The 18,693-nt window shown below is 42.8% G+C and overlaps 1 protein-coding gene across 1 annotated transcript; it reads left to right on the top strand.

Moving 5' to 3' along the window:
- Nucleotides 1–761: 761 nt before the first annotated feature.
- Nucleotides 762–11,224, top strand: LOC122946560 (glutamine amidotransferase-like class 1 domain-containing protein 3A, mitochondrial). The gene is made up of 4 exons (XM_044306278.1): nucleotides 762–1,020; nucleotides 8,859–9,030; nucleotides 9,123–9,324; nucleotides 10,938–11,224. Exons 1-4 carry the CDS (start codon nucleotides 913–915, stop codon nucleotides 11,128–11,130), a joined length of 675 nt encoding a protein of 224 aa, XP_044162213.1. The 5' UTR covers nucleotides 762–912; the 3' UTR covers nucleotides 11,131–11,224.
- Nucleotides 11,225–18,693: the final 7,469 nt, after the last annotated feature.

Genomic DNA, 18,693 nt, shown 5'->3' with positions numbered 1-18,693 from the left:
AATTGATGGCAGTATGTTAAAAATTAAATTAAAAAGTATACACCCTCCACCACTCCTGTTCTGTGTCTGCCCGGGTCCCTGCTAAGCTCTACTTCCTGCTCCTGTCTTGGCACACAGGAAATGCCTGCTTAGTCCATCACTGGCTGTGATCAGACTGATTTGTGATATAGTATGTAATATGGAAACAGAAAACTGTGTTTTTCCATAATTTTCGCACTCATGGCCTATCCTCAGAATAGATCATCAATATGAGATTGGCGTAGGTCAGCCGCATTTAAGTGAATGGGCTGAGCTGCAATACCAAGCTCAGCTGCTATCTAATGGACGGTGCTGTGCTTGGTAAGCTGCGAGGAGGCCACAGCACCTACTGGAGCTACAGTGAGCTGCTTCCTCAAACAGCTGATCAGTGGGGTCCCGGGTGTCAGATCCCTACTGATCAGATACTGATGACCTATCCAGAGGATAAACCCTTTAAAATACTGTAGCGGGGGGGGGGGGGGGGCATTATTTTGGGCAGCACTAAGGTATTTCTGGCCTCTGCCTACTTCTATTGTCCCTGCCTACATGTGCTGCCCTGCCTTCTGTCAATTTGAACCTACCTACAACATACGGCCAATTTTTGTTTTTTTTCTTCCAGAGCCACTTTAATTTCCCAGTCCGCTGAATATGCATCACAAACACATTGACTATGATACATATGAAGATGACAGGGAATTTCCCCGCCTTGAGTTAGGTAAATGATTAGAGTGGAAGCTCTGCTGCTACTTCCTCCTCAGTAAGACTCTACCTCCTGCACACAAGGAGCACACACCTTCTCTCCGTGTATAAAAGGACAGGAGGCTGCACCGTCCTCTACAGTTCTCACCTGCAAACTCCTTCTCTACCTGAGCTCTCCTTTAGCCGGCATCCAAGATGACCAAGACGGTGGCAGTGATCCTCTCTGGCTGTGGGGTGTATGATGGCAGTGAAATCCACGAGGCCTCTGCAGTGTTCGTTCACCTGAGCAGAGATGGGGCACAGGTAAGATACGGGGGTGTGGGTACAGCTTTAACGATGAGGGCAGTCAGCGTTATGTACAGGGCACCGATTCTGGGCAACTACTGAACTTTATGCATCAGGTTTTCTTCAAGAAGTAGTATGCAATAGTCACTGTGGCTGCATTTCCTGGCTTATGTCTCCCAGTCTTAAAGGGGAAGTCATGTGCTAATGTTAAATGAATACAGAAAAGGGCTTACAATATAAGAATTGGGGAAGCGCAGTATTCTACAACATGACATGGTACAATAGAAATAAAAATTTACTGTGTGTATAAATGTATAGTTAATTGTATATTCACAATCACCTATGGTGGCATGGCTTAAATAGAGACAGTGGCGTCTCTAGCTTTCAAAATTTGGGGGGCACACTGGGGGCCAGGACAAAAGTAGGGGGGGCAGCTATAACAACGATACATTTACACAAGTACGCTTCGAAATGCTGCGATACCTAAAACCGCAACAGGGAAGAAAAGTCCAGCTGTCTGTGGATGACACTTTTATAGAGAGGGGGATCTGTGGATGACACTGCTATGGGGGGGATCTGTGGATGCCACATACCGGGTATAGCATCTTATGCTATATGTGTCATCCACATATCCACCCCATGACAGTGTCATCCCCATTTCCCCCTCCATAACAGTGTCATCCACAGATCCCCCTCCATAACAGTGTCATCCACAGATCCCCCTCCCCGCCTCTCACAGGAGTGTACATTTGACATTTCTAAACCGTATTCCATATCTTGCAGTAACTTTAACTTTAAATCAGGATTCAGCAGCCGCTCATCTCTACTAGTACCTTCACCTTACAACACTCGGCTAGCTTCGGTAACAGGGCCAGGCTACAGCCTACAGGTACTGCCTGTTAGTTGTTATCGAGCGAGCGCTCATTTCTGCAGGTCAGAGGATACGGATTACAGTTTAGAAGAAATGTACACTCCTGTGATCGGTCCAGACCAGTGGCGGATCCAGAGCCTGGTCTCGGGAGAGGCACTTCCAGATTATTTTCTGTCCGCCGCCACAGAACAAGGGTGCTTATAGAACAGACTCCACAGTGTAGCGGTATACTGTATACTGTGTGGCACAGTGTAGAGGTATACTGTGTGGCACAGTGTAGAGGTATACTGTGTGGCACAGTGTAGAGGTATACTGTGTGGCACAGTGTAGAGGTATACTGTGTGGCACAGTGTAGAGGTATACTGTGTGGCACAGTGTAGAGGTATACTGTATATTGTGTGGCACAGTGTAGAGGTATACTGTATATTGTGTGGCACAGTGTAGAGGTATACTGTATATTGTGTGGCACAGTGTAGAGGTATACTGTATATTGTGTGGCACAGTGTAGAGGTATACTATATATTGTGGGGCACAGTGTAGGCTATATGTGTATAGCATAAACATATTTCACATGAACACTTACAGTTACTTGGCTTGGCCCTTGGGGATCTCGGACGCCACTTCCACACTTTGTCCGGGGGCTCGGCGGAGCTGATGTGTTTTATCCTAATGAGAAAGATTTCATAATAAGGATTTGGAGAAGGGGCAGAGGGATAGCAGAGCAGGGAGAGGCCGGTGCTGCTACTAGGGGGTCATACCATGGGGGAGTAATAAAGCCCACCATTATGCCCCCCAGTAGAAATAATTCTCCTTATAATGTGACAATGCAAAAAATACCCCCTTATGCCCCCAGTTGAGCTAATGTCCCCCATAATGTGCCAGTATAAAATACCCCTATATAGTGCCCCCAGTAAATGCCCCCATAGTGCTCCTCTCCCCCTTCCTCCTAGTGCCCCCCCATAATGTACCAGTATAAAATGCCCCAGTAGATGCCCTCAGTGTCCCCCATAATTTTGCAAGTATAAATTACCCCTTCTTAGTGCCACCGTAGATGACTCCATAGTACTCCTCTCCCCCCTTCCCCATAGTACCCACCATAATGTGTCCCAGTATAAAATGCTACTGTACAGAGCCCCCCATATAAAACACCCCTTCTTTGTGTTGCCTCAGTAGATGCACCTATAGTGCCCACCAATAATGTGCCAGTAATAAGCCCCCCATTACGTGTCAGTAATAAGCCCCCCATTACGTGCCAGTAATCATGTGCCATTATTAAGTCGCCCCCCATTACGTGTCAGTAATAAGCCCCCCAGTATACCTCTACTTGCAAAATTATGGGGGACACTGAGGGCATCTACTGGGGCATTTTATACTGGTACATTATGGGGGGGCACTTCCACACTTTGTCCGGGGGCTCGGCGGAGCTGATGTGTTTTATCCTAATGAGAAAGATTTCATAATAAGGATTTGGAGAAGGGGCAGAGGGATAGCAGAGCAGGGAGAGGCCAGTGCTGCTACTAGGGGGTCATACCATGGGGGAGTAATAAAGCCCACCATTATGCCCCCCAGTAAAAAATAATTCTCCTTATAATGTGACAATGCAAAAAATACCCCCTTATGCCCCCAGTTGAGCTAATGTCCCCCATAATGTGCCAGTATAAAATACCCCTATATAGTGCCCCCAGTAAATGCCCCCAATGGCCACAATTTTTCTAAAGGCGCCTGAGTCCACCAGTTTATATGGCAGTAGTTGGCGGGCTAGCAGTTCCGGAGGTCAGCCATTGAGCAAGAGGGTTATCCGGCATCATCAACTTTTTATGCTCAAACATTTGGGCCACAGAAGCCTACCTTCTGCCAGATGAACGCGACAACTGCACGGTGGAAGGTGGAGTGGAGGACAAATGGAAGGAGCGAGGAGCGAGGAGAAGGAGAAGAAGCAGGACGTGGGGTGCCGGGAGTGTGGCTTTGTGGGTTCTGATGGCGTTGCTCCCACTGGTTTCGGTGATGGGAGGCCAGGTACCTTCTTAAGGCGGTCGTCCCTAGGTGAGTGTTGGGCTTACCTCGACTTGACAGCACAGGCTGCAGATGGCAACACTATTGTCAGCAGCTGACACGTTAAAAAAAGGCCACACTGCGGAGCCATGCGTCGGTGTCCTGGGAGCGCAAGATGTGACCGTGCATGGTGGATGGCTCGCTCCAGATACATTTGCAGTCTGCTTTTTTCCTCCTGTGCACTGCGAGTTCAGCCTGCTTCTCCTCCTCCTTCTCCTCCCTATCTGCTGTTCCGTCTCTCTCTCTGAACTCCCCTCCTCTTCCTTTCTTGTGGGCACCCACGAGACGTCCATCGACACGTCATCATTGTCACCTTCACCATTACTGACATTAGAGATCTCGGAGTAGGCAGCAACAGCGGGGACCACCATCCTTGGGCTGATCTGGGTACTGTTGTCAGACCTAATTCGATGCCAAGAATGGCAGCACATCTGTAAGGTCTGGGAGTGGATGGGAAAATAATTCCTCTATCTCGAGTGGAGGGGCTATGGTGGTGGTGGTTTCTTTGGGGGTGCACACAGCAGAGTGAGGAGGGTGCAGATACAGAGAATGAGGAGAGTGCAGAAGCGGAAAGGCTGAGTGAGCCACTTAACCAACTCTGGTGCATCCTTTGACGTAATTGCACGCACCTTCTCCAACTTCCCACTTAGGCTCCAGCCTGGTGCACCTGCCCGACCCATACCACCCCTGCAGAACGGCCTGCCTCTTCCTCTGCCTGTCATTTTCAAAATAACCCTGTGCCAAAGTCCCTAGAGAAGAGCAGTATTTGTGGAAACAGGTATATCGCAGGCCTCAATCAGTATTTGGTGGAATCAGGTATATCAAACCCCTTAATCAGTATTTTGTGAAAGGAGGTACATTGCACCCCTCAATCAGTATTTGGTGGAAGCAGGTATATCGCACCCCTCAATCATTATTTTGTGGAAGCAGGTATATAAAAAAACCTTAATCAGTATTTTGTGGAAGCAGGTATATAGAACCCCATAATTAATATTTTGTGGAAGCAGTTATATCGCACCCCTCAATTAGTATTTTGTGGAAGCGGGTATATCAAACTCCTTAATCAGTATTTTTTGGAAGCAGGTGTATCGCAGGCCTCAATCAATATTTGGTGGAAGCAGGTATATCAATCCCCTTAATCAGTATTTTGTGGAAGCAGGTATATTGCAGGCCTCAATCAATATTTGGTGGAAGCAGGTATATCAATCCCCTTAATCAGTATTTTGTGGAAGCAGGTATATCAAAACACTTATTTAGTATTTTGTGGAAGCAGCTATATCAAAACACTTAATCATTATTTTGTGGAAACAGGTATATCGCACCCCTCAATCAGGATTTTTTTGGAAGCAGGTATATCAAACCACTTAATCAGTTTTTTGAGAGGTGCAATATGCCTGCTTCCACAATCAGTTTTTGGGGGGACAACAGGTATATCACACCCATTGTAAATAGTTGTTCCAATAGCGCTTTTCCCTCTATATACATGGGGTATCGCAGCAGAACTGTACACAACTGCTGCACAATACAAATGCACTATATACTTTCTATGTTAGAAACTATATTATAGGTATATCACACCCCTCAATACGTTTTTTGGGAGGCAACAGGTATATCGCACCAGTTGCAATTAGTTATTCCAATAGCGTTTGTCCCTCTATATAGCTGTGGTATCGCAGCAGAAACGCACATAACTGCTGCACAATACAAATGCACTATAATATACTTTTTATGTTAGAAAGTATATTATAAGTATATTACACCCCTCAGTATATCACACCTATTGATAGTACACCTATACCAGTCCTTAAAAGGACTTTTGTGGCCCTATTAGCTAGCGTTTGGTGTCCCTAACAGTCTGTCCCTGCTCCACAAAGCAACCTCTCCCTACACTGGCAAAACACAGAATGTAAAATGGCTGCCAGATCGGGTTCTGTTATAGGGTGGGGGTGTGTCCATGTGCTGAAATGTCTCAATTGGCTGCCCTGTCCCACCTGATGGATGTGTCATGAGTCAAAGTTCGGCGCAATGCAAAAGAATATGGCGCATGCGAACATCGCCATATGTTCGCATGTTCAGTGAATCGCGAATGCACAAAGTTTGCCGCAAAACGACCACCGGTGGAACAGCAAGACCATCTCTAGTGAGGATCATGAAATGTGAAATACGGTAAAAAAAAATCCTTGTAAAATCCCCTCAAAAGACAAGGGGGCACTGCCTCCGACTGGAGAAAAAAAAAGTTCAGTCTCCAGGAATCGTCAAGGCTTCTTTACTGTAAGAACTGTGAATCTGTGAAATAGACTTAGGCTAGGTCTACACAACATTTGTCGCGCGACAGGGCGCAACATTTGTCGCACGACATTTTGTTGCACCAATGTCGCGCGTCAATTTTTATAATGGCAGTCTATGGTGTCGCACTGCAACATGCGACATGCTGCGACTAATGTCGTGTAGACGTAGCCTTACTCAGGACGCGGTCACAGCAGGAAAAGGGGACAGTTTTAAAAAGGGTTTAGATGAATTCTTAAAAGTAATTGACATTAATGCTTATGAAAATGTGTAGAACTCTGAGTCTCACTTCCTTCTGGGATTCGCGTTCCCACGCTTCCCTTGGTTGAACTTGATGGACTTTTTGTCTTTTTTTCAACTGTATTAACTATGTAAATGTCGCAATTGCCATCACTTGCGATTTTTTTTTTTTTATTATTATTTTTTTTTTTATTACGTCACACAACTGATTTCCGTTCCGCAAAACAAAGAACATGTCCTATTATTGTCTGCATTGCGGACAAGGATAGTACTGTTCTATTATTGGCCAGCTGTTCCGTTACACAAAATACTGAATACACACGGACATGATCCGTATTTTTTGTGGATCCATTTTTTGCGGACCGCAAAATACATACGGTCATGTGCATGAGCCTTAACTCTCATTGGAAAAAATGTATATTACACAGAATACCTTTTTTGCAGCATCTTCTATAGCAGAAGCATAGTCTATTATGCTTATTAAATGAGCATTGTGTATGTACAGAGGAAGTTGTCATTTTAAATATGCCGCTTGTGAACTCATCGGGCACCATAGCCGCCGGTTTTCTGCTGTTTCAAACAGCAGAATCCGAGGCCTAAACTCTGCAATCAGTGATAATACTGATCGCAGACATTCAAACCCACAGATGCAGTGGTCAGTTGTGAACAAGGAATCTAAGTTGAAAAATGCTGCACGCTCCCACATCCCCTCGCTGAAATCAGGGAATCTGTTACCTTATAATGATAGGCCAGAGCCTGCTGGAGGCTCCGATACCTATCACAGGAATATTCCAATACAGACCTGCAGGTGGCAGCACTGCATTGGAATCTACTGATTTGCCCATGCAGTAATGGATCAAAATCCATTAGTGAATATAAATGGCAATCTAATCATCGCTTGTTATAGTCCCCTAGGGTGACTTAAAAAAAGTAAAAATTTTTTACAAATATAAGAAAAACTATGAAAATTTAAATCACCGCTTTTCTCAAAATTTAAAATAGGACTACATGAACAAAAAAAATCATCATCATAGGCATGGCTGTGTCCAAAAACACATGTACTATTAAAGTATAAAAATATTTATCCCATACGGTGAATGGAAAAAAAACATGGGCCAATTCACCCTTTTTCTTTTTTTTTTTTAATTGCTTCACCTCCCAAAAAAATATAATAAAAACTGATCAAAAAGTCATACACATGCCAAAGTGGTATCAAGCAAAAAATGTGCCCTCGCACAGCTCCATAGACATAATTATAGAAAATAAAGATATGCGGATATAAAACAATATGGTTTTTTTTCAGTATTAAAACACATGAAAATCTATATACGGTAAATGTGGTATTGTTGTAATCATACGGACCCTAGGAATGAGGGCAACTGGTTAGTGTTACTGCATACGGAACGCTGTAAAAATTTAACTGTGGCAGAATTTAGTTTTTTTCAAACTCCACCCCATTTGGAATTGTTTTCCAGCTTCCCACTACATTGTAGGCAATATTAAATGGTGCTATTAAAAAACACGTGGCCCGCCAAAAAACAAGCCCTCACATGGCTAATTAAATGGAAAAATAGAAAAGTTATGGCTCCAGAAAGGCAAAGAATAAAAAAAGAAAATGGAAAAATAAAAATCCTCTGGGACTCAATAGGTTAATACAGTGAGGAGGAGTGGGGGGGGGGGGGAGGAATGCATGTCAAGGGCACTCTTTTCGAATACTGCATGTCAGACCGATTATATGCTATCAATATGTTCATTATATTTGCTGCAAGCATTTTTTGCCATATATAATAAGTGCAGGATCATAACCTTAGCTTTAGTCCTCATTAAAGGCGTATTACCATCTCAGACATTTATAGGCTACGTCATGAATGTCTCATAGATGCATGTCCTACCTCTTAGACCTGCACCTACCTCTGGAATCCACACCTTTCCACCTCTATGGAAATTATGAATTATGCTCGGATGTTTCTCTAACTACCAAAAGACAGAATGGAAAGAGCTATGTGCATGCCCACCCGTCTCTCTATTCCTTTCCCACCTAGATGTGGATCCACTCAAGGAGACCTACCGTATGTTCTTGAAAAAGGTACAGGCCCCAGAGGTTGGACCTACATCCATCAGACATCTTCTGTATATCTTAAACTGAGAACTGAGCACTTCTGTGGCTTGTATCCCTCATTACAATGTTAATTAATGATTCTTAATAATCCACAAACAATGGATGTGTAACTTCGATCCATCATTAGATCTTCCTCAGACAGCTGGTCAATAAACACAAATCTAAACTGTCTCAAAAACCAAAACAATTGCAATTCCTTCTGGATACAATATAGCCCTTACTAGATTCTGACTGTATGAAGTATATTATTGGTACACTGAAAAATCTTCATTTATTCTCCTTCCACAGTATGTGGCATTTGCACCCAACATAGACCAGATGCATGTGGTGGACCATGTGAAAGGACAACCCTCTGAAGAGAAACGCAATGTACTTACAGAGAGTGCTCGCATTGCAAGAGGAAACATTAAAGATCTTAAAGATCTAAAAGTCAGTGAATTTGATGCACTCATCATACCAGGTACAATATGTCATAACCCTACGAATCATGCAGAATGGATCTTATAAGAGGGAGAATTTTTACACTTTGCCAATTTTTCTAATCTCTACTAGGAGGTTTTGGAGTTGCCAAAAATCTTTCTTCTTGGGCGGTTCAAGGAAAAGACTGCTCTGTAATTAAACCCATTGAAGAAACGATTAAAGGATTTCATGCTGCCAAGAAGCCCATTGGCCTGTGTTGTATCTCACCTGTGTTAGCGGCAAAGATTCTACCTGGATGTGAGGTCACTGTTGGCTCTGATACAGAGTGTGAAAAGTGAGTATCTATCTATCTATCTATCTATCTATTATCAGGGGAGGATTGGGAACTTAAAGTGGCCCTGGGAAAAAAAAACTAAAAGTGGCCCCATGTTGGAGGTGGATCCAGATTGACAGAAGGCGGGGCAACACAATGAGGCAGGGACAACAGAAATGGGGGGGGGGGGGGCAGCAGTACCTTAGTGCAGCACAAAATACTGCCCCAGCAGAACCAAATACCACAGTGCAGCATTAAATACTGCTCCAGCAGAACCATATACAACAGTGCAGCACAATATACTGTATACAATATACTGCTGCCCACGTCACAGTATGAAACTGTATCAGCGTCCTGAGGATGGTGATACAGTTGAATTCAGGAGGTACCTATGGATGCATAAGTACCTGATGCTCCTAGCATTAATTAATCTGCTATCTATCTACAATCTATCTACTAACTATCAATCATTTTCTATGACAAAACACTGTAAACAGTGTAAAGAAGAGCTGTCACCTATTCTGACATGTTTATTTTAGTAACTACTTGCATTCCCCATGTAATAACAATTGTGGAGCAACTACTTATATAACGCTATGTTGTGCCATTCCAAGATTATTCCTACTAGGATTTTATAAAAGAATTTCCACAGTCTCTGTGCTACCAGTTGTGTCCCTGCACAGTCTGACAGTGGGACTGAATGGATAGTGGCAGACTGTGCAGGGTCAACCCCAACTGGTAACACCCGGATGGACTTTTATTGCAGTCTGTTGACCATTCATAAGAAATAATAAAGAAACGGCACAATGTAAATTCATAAGAATAAAAATGCTACAGAATTGTTATCTCATGGGTAAGTAGTTACTAATGGCAACATTAGGAGAGGTGACAAGTCCTCTTTAAATTCATTATGGAAATCATGTTCATTGTCCCTTGCACTGAGGTTTCACTGATGGTTTTATTTGGACAGCTCAAGGCTGTCAGTAATGATGCCTGTTAGACCCAAATTATAGCTTTTGAAAGTAAAAGAAAAATCCCTCAGGCATTTCTTACAGATAGTTTTGTTCTAAATAACGTACAATAATATTATTGTAATTATTCTCTTATTAAACAGCAGTTAATACAGTATAAATAGTATACATGAGGCACATTTGGTATCCCCATACAACTCATGCCACTTGTACAATATATTTGGCATCCCCATACTGCACCCTTGCTCCTTCTGCTTCCTCAGCCAGTTGCTCTTTCCCCTCGTTAAAAGACTGAAACAGGTTCCTGCATAATCGTCTTGTCTGGTCCTGTCACTCAAGGAGAGGGAGGGGCTGGAGGAGGATGTAGGAGGAGCAAAGGTGCGCAGAGTGGCTTTGGCCCGCCTTCAGTGTGCATAATTACCTATATGGATTTAATGTACTTTTTCACTAAGTGAAAGGTATCATCAGTCCATTCAGCTGAGCTAGCCCTACAGGGCTGCTTCACATTGTGCCGAATGACAGACTCCTTTTATTGTCATTCCAAGCAATGCATCAAAGAAGAGCCAGGTTTCCAGATCCATCGTGTACATCCTAGTGCAGAGTCTGAATTCTTCTTGTCATGTTGACACCGTTGTAACTTGGTGACCTTTGTCTATTCTACAGATGGCCATATGCAAAAACAGCAGGAGCCATTAAAGAGCTGGGCTGTAAACACGTCAACAAACAGGTCAATGAAGTTCACATAGATGCGAAAAATAAACTGATCACGACCAGCGCCTTTATGTGTAACAGCCCGATACATGAGATATTTGATGGCATCGGTGAAATGGTTAAAGCAGTGCTCAAGCTGAGTTGATTTAGAAATTCTATAGAACTGCAGGACAAATCATGTTGTTAATAAACCCTGTATCTTTTTGTACACACAAATAAAGTATTACTTTGAAGTAGAACTGATTGGTGATTCCACATTTTTTTTACAATCTTATTGTGGTTCATTCAGCACAATTAATCCTAGCTTTGTCCAATTATGGAAATTGCAAACCTGAGATTCTGATGACTTGTTACCTTCTGATAGGGCGCAAGATATTCTGATGCTAATCCTAGTTGTATGTAAATTGTATTAATACAGAGAAGAATAATATCAGAATATATTAAGGCTACTTTCACATCAGCGTTTTCCTTTCCAGTATTGAGATCCGCCATAGGATCTTAAAAACGGAAGAAAACACTTCAGTTTTGTCCCCATTCATTGTCAACGGGGACAAAACTCAACTGAACGGAACTGAGTGCACTAGAATACATTCCGTTCCGTTTCATTGCTTTCCCATGACACACACAGAAGCGCTGTAAGGAACGTTTTTGAGTGCGTTCTGGGATACTGATCAAGACGAATCCATCATGAAACAGAATGTAAGTCAATAGTGATTAATCCGTTTTTTTTTTTTTTTTGTTCAATTGGAATATGATTCAACTGGATCCGTTCTGAACGGATGCCGACGGTTATAGTATATACCGGATGCTTTTTTGCTGAACCCATGACAGATCCAGAAAAAACGTAGATGTGAAAGTAACCTAAACCAGTTTCCTTTGGCATACTTGTATAATGGTCCTTTTACATGGACTGATAATCAGGCCAGCAATCCAGGATGCTCGCTCCTGATGACTGGCCTTTGTAAAAGGCGTCGCCAATCACTTGATGAAAGACCAACTGTTCGTTCATTGGCTGACCATGTCTTTCTGGAATCTAAAATCATTGTTTCTGTGCAGAAGATTGGCCCATATACAGTGGCGTGCCTAGGGTGTTTGGCACGGGGGGAGGGGGGGGGGGTGTCCATTCTTTGGCACCCCCCAATACTTTAAAAAAATTGTACCCTCCCACAGCAGTAGTGCCCTCATTGTACAACCTTCACAGTAGTGTTGTACAGATGTGTGCCCTCTCACAGTAGTTATGCCCACATGGTGCCCCCTCACAGTAGTTATGCCCTCTCTGTGCCCTTTTCACAGTTGTAATGCCCTCTTTGTGCCCCCTTCACAGTAATAATTCCCATTGTGCCCCCTTTACAGTAATAATCCCCATTGTGCCCCCTTACACAGTAATAATGCCCACTGTGCCCCCTTCATAGTAATAATGCCCTCTGCACCCCTTTTTATTGTAGTAATGCCCTCTGGCTCTGTGCCACCTCCATAGTAGCAATGCTCATTGTGCCCCCTTCACATTAATAATGACCTCTGTGCCCCCTGCATAGTAATAAAGTCCTCTGTGCCCTCTCTGTATTAACCCCCCCCCCCCCCAAAAAAAAAACAGTACCTACTCACCTTGTCCCGCTCCTGAAGCTCACATACCTCTCTTCCCTGCAAGCACAGATCGCTCTGCAGAACGGTGTGGGGGCGGAGCTTATTCAGATTTCTGTGCTGCCGGCTCTGCCCGCACAGCGTGATCTGTGTCTGCAGGCTGAATGGTGGAGCGGGGAGAAGTCTTTCTGCTTCACCATTCTGTGTGCTGCCGGCCTGAAGGAGGGAAGGAGCGCGGGGAGCTGAGCGGTGAGTGACAGGACCGGAGATCCCAGCGCTCCAGCAATGAGCGCTTCCATCTGTATTGATGGAAGTGCTCATTGCTTCTGGCATCCCCCTGAGAGCCAGCAACCGGGGCAGACCGCCCCCCCCCCCCCCCCCCCAGGCCCCCCTGGCCATATAACAGCGATCTGCTGCCAATAAACAATGGTTTTCTATGGGGACAAGTAATCGCTGTATCGATCACTTGTCCCCATTCAGAGGAGGTGATTGCTGCATATAAATGTGTAAAAAGACCTTAAGAGATTTACAAGAAATGTCAACAAATTGCTTTCACACAGACATCTGCCTCTGCCTCTGCCTCACACAGACACAACCCATAAATGTTTTATATTACTATTAAAATATTTTGCAATAATTTGCTTTAGGGCTCTTTCACACGAGAGGATCCAGTGTGGGTAATCTGCTGCGTGAAAGAGAGCCAAGCCCCGTTCCGGACAGCAGAGACACTGATAATGCTCCGTGCCTCTCTGTGAGATAAAGTTGTCACTGATTTTGTAGCAAAAAGTTCACAGAGAGGCACAGAGCATTATCAGTCATGTTACTGCTCCGTCCTCCGTGTCTCTGCTGTCCGGAACGGGACTCGGCACTCTTTCGTGTAGCGGATTACCCACACAGGATCCGCTCGTGAAAGACTGAAGATAGACTCCCCTTAGCATCGCTCAGTCACAGCTTTGCTAAGAGGACTTTTTAAACTAATAACAGTATCAATATATGCAATACATATTTAGGCCTCTTTCACACTACAGTATGTCCATTTTAGTGTTTTGCGGTCCGTTTTTCACGGATCCGTTGTTGCGTTTTTTTGCTTCCGTTGTGGTTCCGTTTCCGTTCCGTTGTTCCGTTCCGTTTTTCCGTATGGCATATACAGTATACAGTAATTACATAGAAAAAATTGGGCTGGGCATAACATTTTCAATAGATGGTTCAGAAAAAACGGAACAGAAACGGAAGACATACGGATGCATTTCCGTATGTGTTCCGTTTTTTTTGTGGACCCATTGTCTTGAATGGAGCCGCGGACCGTGATTTGCGGGCAATAATACGACATGTTCTATCTTTCAACGGAACGGAAAAACGGAAATACGGAAACGGAATGCATATAGAACACATTCCGTTTTTTTTGCGGAACCATTGAAATGAATGGTTCCGTATACGGTCCGTATACGGAACACAAAAAACGGACCGCAAAACGGAAAAAAAAAACGGTAGTGTGAAAGAGGCCTTACAGTGAGATGTATAAAAGCATACACACAAGGATTTGTTTAGAACATACAGCCATTGGGACAACACGATCACAATATAGTTTCTCAAGTTCAGTGGACTCCATGTTCTTCAATATAATTGTCATACCATAGGTACTGCTTTACTTTTGATGTTATCCATTATAACTTTGGAAATGTGTAATAGATTTTCTCTCTGCCAAACTCAATTTTCTAAGAGGATTCTCCTATTAATCCAGTGATTAGTTAGTTCAGTATCTGTGTGGGATTAAGAAGAAGTACATTGTCCCTGCTATACTCAGCATTTCCTTATTATCTGGGCACTGTATAGCACCATTTATCTGGGCATTGTTTGGCAGTATTTGGGCACAATATGACACTATTTACTGGGTTGGTGTCTGGCACAACTGGGTGGTTTTGTAATTTGAGCAATGTATAGCAAGCTTAGGGTCTGTGTACATCTGCTTTGAAGGCTCTTTTTCCGAATTCATCATATTTGCCCAAAAAAATAAACTAATGCAGCATGTGGTCTTACCTTTTCCTATACAATGATGTACACCACGACAGACCACATTAAAAGTCTGCATAGTGGAGCATATGCGGATCCTTTGGACCTTTGGACTGCCTTTGCTTCACTGAAGTGAATGCACCCATCATGGTATACATCTGAAAACCATTTTCAGGAATTCAAATGCATACGATGGAAAGCCCCACGAGAGACGGTCAGTCCACAGTCTAGTATAAGCATTGCCACTAGTATAGTACAGTAAAGCCCAGTGGAGGGCAGAAGCTAAGTGTGAACCCGACCTTACTTTACAAATATACTGTATTTGGCACATTACAAAAATGTGTGCAGTTCTCTACATCATTTATATAAAATACATAATAAATATGTCTCCCATTCATTTTATTGACCCGATTTAAACACATTTCTGGTATATATTACTCAGGTAATCTCTCCCATTCTGTGTCACAATAATATACAGTATTTATAAGTGCAGTGGTAGGGAGATCTAATATTGGTGGGTATACCCTCCTGGGCGTTGTTGCGGCTTTAAGTCACCGGTCCACAATCCTCAGTGCTGCCTCTCATTGAAATGAATGGGGGGAAGAAACCAGAAAGAAACAGACAGCACTTATGTCTGTGTGTGAACTTAACCTAAAGGAGGTGCCACCCCAATGGCCGTAATCTGCGACCAATAAAAGAAAAATCCCATGTATGCAGTCCCCTTCGTTTCTATGGTGCTGGCCTCTTTTTGCCTATTGGACCGGAAGTGGCTTAATCCTGTGACCTCTATGGCCAATCACTGGCCTCAATGGTTACATGTGTTAGATTGGCACGTCACAGCTTGAACAGCAGGACCACGGACAGGTTACAGCCATTAGGGTTGTAGGCTCCTAGGCTAGAAAATCCCTTTATGCCAACTGCAAATCTGCTGAACTCCACAGATTAAGACCAACTTTCAATAATTTATCTATCAGCTCTTTATGTAGTCATTGTATCCAAGTCTTTGCTGAAAATACTGAGCAAATACAGCTTTTCATATGGTCAGTTACAGCCTTATCCCTATCATTATAGTTATCTTCCTAATTGCTAATTTCCAGCTCCTCCCTCATGACAGCACCACAGGAGGATGTTCCCCTTTGACCTTCTCGGGACAGGAAACAGAGAGGTTAAAAGGTCCATTCCCACCTCCACCCACCAGTGTTTTTCCTGTCCCTACAGGGGATAGACGCAGAGAGGTTCCCTGCTCTAGGGTTAAAGAGATTCTACAAGAACCTTTAGGGCCTAAGGCTGGGACTAAGATTGGGGGGTGTCCAGCCTCTCCTTCCAGACCTCGAATAGCCTTGCTAACACCTCTCTGGGAAGAGGTCCCTTAGCAGCCCGGAACCCACCTGGTGGATTCTGAGCCTATAGGTGGGTTCTCTGGTGGGTTCATCCTCAACCTTCCTACCCTATAAAGTGGCCGTGCCAGTAAACCCCTTATGTGGGTCCCTTTAGCATGCTTCTAACCCTGATGAGTGGGTAATGCAGCTGCTGGTTACCTCACTATGGACAGCTATGGGTTTATGGAGCTTAGATCTGCTGTTCCTTAATGAAGTTCAGCAGGATCGCGCCTCCATGGGTCTGAAACAGTCAACAGCTGAATAGGGCATTGTCTCCTTACCAATGCTCTGTATGCAAGTGTTGACAGATGCTGCATGACAATATTGGTGCTTGCTTTGGCAGCACATACTCCAAAACTGGTAAGCAAACTATTTGTAACATAGTAACATAGTATATAAGGCCGAAAAAATACATTTGTCCATCCAGTTCGGCCTGTTTTTTTGTCAGGTAAGTAAACAATGCATTCGTTTAACCAGCTGGATTCCCTCAACAGTTCAAATTGCTTTAAATGAAAACCTGTGTGTGGCTCTAAATGGGAGCTCAGATGATAGTAGCATCACCCGTTTCTTTAATGAGGACTGAATGTGGAGTTTTCAGGCTGCATTTATTTGACAAGGTCGCAGACTTAAATCTCTCAGGCTAGCAACCCGGCTTAGTATGTCTGACTTGATTCCTTATCTAGGAAAAATTTACACTGTGCCTGGCATGCCGCCTCATGGCCTCTGTGCCTGGAAACGTGCAGCCTCATGGACTGTGTGCCTGGCGTGTAGCTTAACCCCTTAAGGACTCTGCCCTATTTCACCTTACGGACTTGGCCATTTGTTGCAAATCTGACCAGTGTCACTTTAAGTGCTGATATAACTTTAAAACGCTTTGACTTATCCAGGCCATTCTGAGATAGTTTTTTCGTCACATATTGTACTTCATGACACTGGTAAAATTAAGTAACAAAAATTTCATTTTTATTTATAAAAAAATTGCAAATTTACCAAATATTTGTAAAAAAAAAATGCAAATTTCCAAGTTTCAATTTCTCTACTTCTATAATACATAGTAATACCTCCAAAAATAGTTATTACTTTGCATTCCCCATATGTCTACTTCATGTTTGGATCATTTTGGGAATGATATTTTATTTTTTGAGGATATTGCAAGTTTAGAAGCAAATCTTGAAATTTTTCAGAAAGTTTCAGAAACCCAATTTGTAGGGACCAGTTCAGGTCTGAAGTCACTTTGCGAGGCTTACATAATAAAAAACACCAAAAAATGACCCCATTCTATAAACTACACCCCTCAAGGTATTCAAAACTGATTTTACAAACTTTGTTAACCCTTTAGGTGTTCCACAAGAATTAATGGAAAATAGAGATACAATTTCAAAATTTCACTTTTTGGGCAGATTTTCCATTTTAATAATTTTTTCCAGTTACAAAGCAAGGATTAACAGCCAAATCAAACTTAATTATTATGGCCCTGATTCTGTAGTTTACAGAAACACCCCATATGTGGTCGTAAACTACTGTATGGGTACACGGCAGGGCGCAGAAGGAAAGGAATGTCATACTGTTTTTGGAAGGCAGATTTTGCTGGACTGTTTTTTTTGACACCATGTCCAATTTGAAGCCCCCCTGATGCACCCCTAGAGTAGAAACTCCATAAAAGTGACCCGATCTAAGAAACTACACCCCTCAAGGTATTCAAAACTGATTTTACAAACTTGTTAACCCTTTAGGTGTTCCACAAGAATTAATGGAAAATAGAGATACAATTTCAAAATTTCACTTTTTTGGCAGATTTTCCATTTTAATAATTTTTTCCAGTTACAAAGCAAGGGTTAACAGCCAAACCAAACTCAATATTTATGGCCCTGATTCTGTATTTTACAGAAACACCCCATATGTGGTCGTAAACTACTGTACGGGCACACGGCAGGGCACAGAAGGAATGGAATGCCATACTGTTTTTGGAAGGCAGATTTTGCTGGACTGTTTTTTTTGACACTATGTCCCATTTGAAGCCCCCCTGAGGCACCCCTAGAGTAGAAACTCCAAAAAAGTGGCCCCATTTTAGAAACTACGGGATAGGGTGGCAGTATTGTTGGTACTAGTTTAGGGTACATATGAGTTTTGGTTGCTCTATATTACACTTTTTGTGAGGCAAGATAACAAGAAATAGCTGTTTTGGCACTGTTTTTATTTTTTGTTATTTACAACATTCATCTGACAGGTTAGATCATATGATATTTTTATAGACCAGGTTGTCACGGATGCGGTGATATCTAATATGTATACTTTTTTTTATTTATGTAAGTTTTACACAATGATTTCATTTTTTTACACATGTTTTAGTGTTTCCATAGTCTGAGAGCCGTAATTTTTTCAGTTTTTGAGCGATTACCTTGGGTAGGGTATGATTTTTGCGGGATGAGATGACGGTTTTATTGGCACTATTTTGGGGTGCATGTGACTTTTTGATCGCTTGCTATTGCACTTTTTGTGATGTAAGGTGACAAAAATTGTTTATTTAGCACAGTTTTTATTTTGAATTTTTTACGGTGTTCATCTGAGGGGTTTGGTCATGTGATATTTTTATAGAGCCGGTCGATACGGACGTGGCGATACCTAATATATATACATTTTTTTCCCTCTATCTTTTACCAATTTTTTTTTACTTTATTTGGGGAAAATGACGTTTTTGTTTATGTTTACTTGAATTTTTTTTGGGGGGAAAACTTTAT

Source organism: Bufo gargarizans, chromosome 9 (genome assembly GCF_014858855.1).
Source record: "Bufo gargarizans isolate SCDJY-AF-19 chromosome 9, ASM1485885v1, whole genome shotgun sequence".
Taxonomy (NCBI): domain Eukaryota; kingdom Metazoa; phylum Chordata; class Amphibia; order Anura; family Bufonidae; genus Bufo; species Bufo gargarizans.
This window is presented reverse-complemented; position numbering and strand designations above follow the sequence as displayed.